The sequence below is a fragment of the Medicago sativa genome, chromosome 3, assembly GCF_051527215.1.
Source record: "Medicago sativa cultivar Bolivia chromosome 3, Bolivia_mono, whole genome shotgun sequence".
Classification (NCBI taxonomy): Eukaryota; Viridiplantae; Streptophyta; class Magnoliopsida; order Fabales; family Fabaceae; genus Medicago; species Medicago sativa.
This window is the reverse complement of record NC_140751.1, coordinates 32436056-32443402: the sequence shown is the minus strand read 5'-3', so window position 1 is coordinate 32443402 and position 7347 is coordinate 32436056. Positions and strand designations below refer to the sequence as shown.

The 7347-nt window shown below is 30.5% G+C and overlaps 1 protein-coding gene across 1 annotated transcript; it reads left to right on the top strand.

Moving 5' to 3' along the window:
- The first annotated feature begins 3247 nt into the window (after nt 1–3247).
- On the top strand, nt 3248–7347 carry LOC146937203 (GDSL esterase/lipase At1g74460-like). Its single transcript, XM_085751622.1, has 5 exons — nt 3248–3538; nt 4090–4220; nt 4572–4811; nt 5551–5800; nt 6751–7347. The coding sequence occupies exons 1-5, from the start codon at nt 3313–3315 to the stop codon at nt 6996–6998; spliced, it is 1095 nt and encodes a 364-aa protein (XP_085607748.1). The 5' UTR covers nt 3248–3312; the 3' UTR covers nt 6999–7347.

Here is a 7347-nt window from a genome sequence, read left to right as displayed (position 1 = left end):
TTCTTCGATCTTATGGGACTTATCCAAAAAAAAGTCTGTTAGATGACTAAAAACTAAAACAAAATTGTCCTAAGGTCTGTTTCAAAGAATGTTTAGTACATAACTAAAGTCTGAGTAAAAGCGATTTCGGTTAAGAATTGTCCTAACTCCTAAGCAAGGGCGGATCCAGACTTTAGGTACATGTGGAGCTAAAATTTCAAATAAATAATAATACAAACATTTTTTTTAATAGACAAATATTATTACCTCATTGTTTGATACAATACATTACAATGAAAATCATCTCATATCCATTTGTTGAAAATGAGATAAAATGACATCATTGCTAATTGTTAATAGAGCATCTCTTAACCACTGATTACTCATTTTATTACATAGGTTAATCTTCACAACTTTCATAGCTGAAAAAACATGTTCAGCACTTGCAGTTGCTACCGTGCGTGTGAGCTATACGTGTTTTATCTACTTAAAATAAAAAAATAAATAGGGAAAAGCACGTGGAGCTATAGTCCCACATAGCTCCAACATGCATCCGCCCTTGGTCCTAAGGTATTTTTATCAAATTGGCCTTAATTATTAAATTTACTTAATAAAATAATTAACCTACCCCAAACTATTCCATCCAATTAAATATTATTGGAAAGTAATTTGAAAATAAAATTGTGAAATTACAATATTTGTGGGAACAAAAATGTAATTAAGCCAAATAACAGTTCACGAGCCTTGAATAAATCGGTTAACATGTAGAAGACAAAAAGACCTAGCCAAAAAAAATGTAGAAGACAAAAAGACAAATTAAACCTCACGATTGTTAAGAATTGAATTTTATAAGGGAAATGCTAATTTGTGCTCTTAGAGTACATATTAAGGAATCTGTCCTCGTAAATATAGCTCAGTTGGTATGGACAATGCATAAAATATGCAAGGTCCGGAGTTCAAACCCCAACCACCACAAAAAAAAAAACATATTAAGGAATCTAAAGTGAATATTTTGTTTAGAATATTGTGCCAATTTATTTTTATCGAAATTGAAAATTAATGTTTTGTAATTAACATCTACCATTTATGAAATCCTTAACATGTGTCTTAAGGACACAACTTAACATCATCCTTTTTATAATACTAAAAAAAAGAAGATAAACTAATAAGTCTAATTTTATTTGAGTAGAAAAGGGTCTAATTTTATCAATAAAATTGTCGAGTTCAATTGGCTAATAAACTATAACTAAGATAGAATTGATCATTTTAGTTGAATAGCTAGTTATAACAATATTTTGTCATATTTTATTAATCTCTTAACAAATTAGATCATTTCCTCTAAAAATGAAAGGTTAATAAAAAAAACTGTCTAATTTTCCATATAGATACTTATGTAATAAGTTGGTGTGCGCCAAATATACTATATATGGCCTGGGAGGAGGATATTTTAGGGAGAGTTTTGAAGCACTATATCAATATCTTAATCTATATTTGACATTTTAAAAATTTTGAAAGAATACCATAATACATGATAATAAAACTATAAATCCATTTGGTCAAAAAAAAAAAAAAACCAATACCACCACATTTCATTTATTTTTTGAAATATTTTATATCTTTCTTAATTTAGAAAAGTAAAAAGAAGTCCTCCCACCGACTCTCATTATATCTTTTACAATACAAATATTAAATAAGCTTGAATCTCATCTTAAAAGGTAGTTCAATAAATAAAGATACTCAGGTATATTTATATGCTGAACAATCACCTTAACACCACAATCCTTAATCCGACTATGAAACCATGTTAAATAGGGATGAATCACATTTCTTTTCCAATTATCTTCATACGAATATTATGGCAGTTTCATTAGGTGAACTCGTCGTAACAATTCACTCAAAGAATATTCAATGTTTGTTGAAAATTCAACCAATATTAGTCCAATAACTGCAAGTCTCCAATACTTAACCAGATTCCTTGTAAGGCTATACAAAGTTTCACACCAATGGATTTCAAGTTACAACTGACCAAAACTTGACTTGAATACAACCCAAAAAAAATAAATAAAAAATTCAAATACAGTTCAAAATTTCGCCCTTATATTTTCATAAATTCATGATTTGGATGTCTTATTTTTACCTTTCTTGAATCGGATCTTCACACATATTCATAATCTTGGTTTCCACTTTCTAAATTGTACTTCTAGTGACTCTTGATTTTGAGCATTTTGGACATTGAAGTTACATTTGAGTCACACAATGTCAAGTTCCAAAATTGTGCAATGTATATATGTATTTGGTCTCCCTAAATCCAAACTCATTTACGATGATATAAAAGCTGGACTTTTGCATGCATATTGTGTGAATTTGACTCACGCTCACACTGCTAGTGAGGGGTGCAGATCCCCTCCGGTGAAATTTTCAATTGAGAGAGTGTAGTGGACATCAATACCATTTAATTACTTCAATATTGAGGGCTTCACATGGAGTAGTGAAAAATAAATGGCTTAGATCTTACTGGACTCTCCAGTCAGAGGAGAGAACATGCTCCCGCTAGTGAGGGGTGCAATGAAATTTTCAATTGAGAGAGTGCAGATACTGCTAGTAAGTATTTAATTTAATTTTCTTTTTTCATTATTAAGACTCTTGAGTTGTGCAATGTATACGTGTTCAAGAGCCTTTATCATCTAAGTACATGTTTGGTATCAAGGTGGATGTGCCAGAATCACAACGATCCACCGTGATTTTTCAAAAGCTACAATTTGTAGCTCCTACAAAATCACTGTGAGTCGTCGTGATTCTGGTACACCCATCGTGATACCAAACATATACTAAGCTAACTTTTGAGAGCGAGATTTCAAAAGATTTAAAGATTGAGAACTTTTGGTCCCCACAAGACAATTTTTTGAAACCAAATAAGTTTCCTAAACTTTGATAACCAAAGATCAACATTGATAACTACAATCAAAAAGAATGTGAGAACCAAATTTACAAAGCATATTGGACCCAATTTGTGAAAAATAAAAAGTAGAGTCAAAATCATGAATTTGGAAAAAGAGAAGGATAAATATGTAATAAAAATGATGACTTCATCTCACAACAGAAAGTATATACGGGTAGTTGCAGTAGGTTTGAATCAGTAATAGTTGGTTCATCAAACAATCTACTTCACTCTCTCTCTTTTCCACATTATACATATTTTTCTCTCTATTGCTCTGCCAAACAATATCAAACCATTCCATATTTAACAAAAATTCTTAACAAACCAAGTACTTATATTCTTATTAGAACCTTTTGCTTTGAAGAGATATCATCAATTGTTCTACACTAACAAACATGAAATTTTATCTTGTAATTGTTATTTTAGCAGTTAGCATATTTGAAGGATGTGATTGCAAGATGGTGCAGTTCATTTTTGGTGATTCTTTATCTGATGTTGGAAACAATAAGTACTTATCTAAAAGTCTTGCTCAGGCAAGTTTGCCTTGGTATGGTATTGATATAGGAAATGGACTTCCTAATGGGAGATTCTCTAATGGTCGTACAGTTGCTGATATTATAGGTACATTTTTTTACTTATTAACATGTTTGCACATAATTAATTTGTGGCTAGTTATAGCATACAAGAAATTTGTGATCGTTGCCAAAGATTTTTTTAATTTTGTTTAGCAAATATATAAACACATCATTTGAAATTAGAGTTAATAATTTATTTAGAAATAAAATATGACTTTTATTTTAAATTTGATATTTAACCAATGAGTTTGGCTCACTTGGTCAAGTAGCACCGAACTTTTGCAGAAGAATCAAAATTAGATGTCCGCATAACACATTCTCATCTAGGAGAGATGAGTTTTAAGGTGCGAACTAAGCACTTTTGCAGAGATTAGTCTTATAGTTAGTTCAAAGGATCGAAGCTTTTGAAGATACTATTTAGAGTCATTGGGGTGTTAAAGTTCCTAATTATGTGGTTTTCTACCAAAATGAAATAAAATTTGATGCTTATACAGTTTTTTTCTACAATCAAGTAAAACTAATATATTGTAATGTTATGTTGAGTATACTTATTGCTACCTCATGCTATTATCATACTCATATTATTTACATGTTTAGGTGACAATATGGGGCTTCCTAGGCCTCCAGCATTTCTGGACCCATCTTTAAGTGAAGATGCTATATTGGAAAATGGAGTAAACTATGCTTCTGGAGGTGGTGGCATATTGAATGAAACTGGCAGTTATTTTGTAAGATCAAGAACTAATTTTACAAAAAAATGTTTCATGGACACACTAAATTTTCCCTACATATGGTATATCTGGTCGTATTCAAAATTATGGTTAATTTAGTTGAGTAGATTATTAATTTAAAAAAAGTTGAAGAAGGTGAAATTATCGTCAATCATGTAGTTGAATTAACCACAATTTTGACCATAAATTAAATTAATCAACCACACAACTGAATTAACCATATTTTTTGAACGTGATTAAAGAGGTGTCGTATATGTAAGTAAAAATAAGAGTCTGAATATCATTACTCTTAATTTTATGTTATTTGACATTTTTATTTATTTGAATGAAAAATCATACCTCTTGCAGATTCAAAGATTTTCTCTCTACAAACAAATTGAGCTGTTTCAAGGGACACAAGAACTAATTAGAAGCAAAATTGGAAAAGTTGAAGCAGAGAAGTTTTTTGAGGAAGCACGTTATGTTGTTGCTTTAGGTAGCAATGACTTCATCAACAATTATTTGATGCCTCTTTATAGTGATTCATGGACATACAATGATGAAACCTTCATCGATTACTTAGTAGGAACACTTCAAGAACAACTAAAGGTTAATATTTATTTAATCTAATCAAGCACAATCATTTCTTTGTGTTTCATTTGGGTTTTTGATCTTGCAGTAAGAAAAAATATACAATCGAATCTTGACTGTTTAATAAAGATCAAATTATATCTCATACTTTTCTCTATAAAAAATATTGGAAATTATTAATTTGTTGTGAAGGAGGTGAAGAGAGAAATTACTATTAATTAAAGTCACACTAACTACTATTTTATCATTGTTTAAAGACAACTCAATAAGATATATTCATTAGAAAAATATTATATTTAACTTCTTAAAAGTTAAAATATTATTTCTATCTTGCTAAAAAAAAACATTATTTTTATCAATGTAAAATTGCTAATTTTGGATTTTTCAACATATGTTCTTTAAATTAGCAAGACTCCAGTTTTAAAGAGATTTAAACTATGTTGCTCAATATTATAAAATAAAAGTTTTACTGTTGAGAATTTAAATCCGGTTCATTTAATTTGAATTTCTTTTTCCACCCCGCATATTTCTCAGAGTCAAAAGCCCTTTATTTGTTAGGATTTTCAAATTCAGTCATGTAAAAAGGAAGCTTTTGCAGATTTTTTACATGTCCGGATTTTAAACTCTGAATCAATAAGAGCCTATAAAAAATGTTGAATGGAAAAAGAAATAGTCTTTTTTTTTTTTTTTTTAAGGAAGAAATAGTCTTATTTAGGGTGATTAAAATCTTTTTTAATCATGCTTTAAAAATGTTTAGGTACTGCATAGCCTAGGGGCAAGGCAACTGATGGTCTTTGGGCTGGGCCCAATGGGCTGCATTCCCCTTCAAAGAGTGCTAAGTACATCTGGGAATTGTCAAGAAAAAACAAACAAGTTAGCTCTTAGCTTTAACAAAGCTTCAAGTAAGGTAGTAAATGATTTGGGGAAGCAACTTCCCAATGCAAGCTACAGATTTGGAGATGCTTATGATGTGGTTAATGATGTAATTAGCAACCCCAGCAAGTATGGTAAGTAGAATATTACTTCACTATATTTTTTTATCTCTTAATTATTTTTAATAAATAAAATGTTAATTTATTTCGTTTTTGTTTTCAGAGGTTTATATATAAAACAGAGTCAAATGAAAATAATTTCAAATATTTAGAATTTCCAGAACACTTTGTATGTTTTTTATGAACAAGTTGTAAAATTGTTTTTGTTCTAGTGAGTTTGAAGTTAAATAATTGGCTAAAGTGCACTTTTCCCCCTTAACTTTCAAAAAGTTACGATTTTGGCCCCCTGTAAAAAAAATTACAATTTTGGTCCCCTTCGTCCCAAAATTGCTGAGAAGGCGACATGTGTCCCAAAAAAGGGGCCATAATCGCAACATTTTGAAAAGATAAGGGGTCAAAAGACATATTTCCCTTATGTTAGGGGGTTAAAAGAGCATATTTCCCTAAACATGGGGGGCCAAAATTGTTGTTTTCATACTTAGGGGGCCAAAATCGCAACTTTTTGAAAGTTAAGGGGGAAAAAGTGCACTTTAGCCTAAATAATTTATGCTTGAATTTTTCCACTCTAAAAACAAATTTAAGTTAAAAAAAATAAAGAAAGTAAAATTTGGAATAATTATTTTTTTACAATTTGTATGCAATTTTTTGGGATAAAATAAATTTCAATTTTTTCTCACAATATCAGAAGGAAAAAAACAAAAGATACGTTTTTTTTTAGTAAAATCACATCTGTTAACAAAAAAAATTAAACTATGATAATCTCTATTGTGAATCCGTAAACACTTAAAATGGATGAAAAAGAAAATGTTAGCTTTTTTTTTTTCTATCAGTAGAAATCTAATTCGACACTATCGAATTTACACATAGACACTGTGTACCAACCACATGCGCTAGACCTCGATGGTATGAAAATGTTAGCTTGTCCCGTGAAAATGATTTCCATTGTCATAATATTTTCAATGTAGGATTCCAAAATGCAGACTCACCATGTTGCTCATTTGGGAGGATTAGACCAGCTCTTACATGTATACCAGCATCAACATTATGCAAAGATAGAAGCAAGTACGTATTTTGGGATGAGTATCATCCATCAGACAAAGCCAATGAACTAATTGCCACTGAACTCATCAAGAAGTTTGGGTTTAAACGTGTTGATCAAGCAGAAACTCCTTCACCATCACCAGAGTTTGCTCCATCTCCTTCAGATGATTAATTTTACATATTTGTCTTGCATAATGCTTCAATTGCGATCTTGCCATTAAATTTCTATTGTAATGGAAACAAGTATAGCGCTTTGCCTTTGTAATATGGCTTTGAGTTCGTATGCGGGTTCGCTAGGTTGCGCCTGTGACTAGTGATTTTGTGTTAGAATAGATTAGGGCTGGTCTGCTTGGTCTGTTTTATCACGATATATTCCTATTTGGGTTGTTTCTGTGTCTAAAAAAAAAAAGTATAGCTCTTTGCCTTTTTGTTGTCTTGATCAGTTGTAGTTTATTTTTTGTTATGGTCTTAGGGTTGTAATGATAATGAGTCATACATAAGTTCTTGTGTTTTTGTTCAAT

Coding starts and splice junctions, on each gene's coding strand:
- LOC146937203 (XM_085751622.1), top strand. CDS start 3,313: ATGAAATTTTATCTTGTAATTGTTATTTTAGCAGTTAGCATATTTGAA. Junction 4,812..5,550: donor CACTTCAAGAACAACTAAAG/GTTAATATTTAT, acceptor AAAAATGTTTAG/GTACTGCATAGCCTAGGGGC. Junction 5,801..6,750: donor TAGCAACCCCAGCAAGTATG/GTAAGTAGAATA, acceptor TTTTCAATGTAG/GATTCCAAAATGCAGACTCA.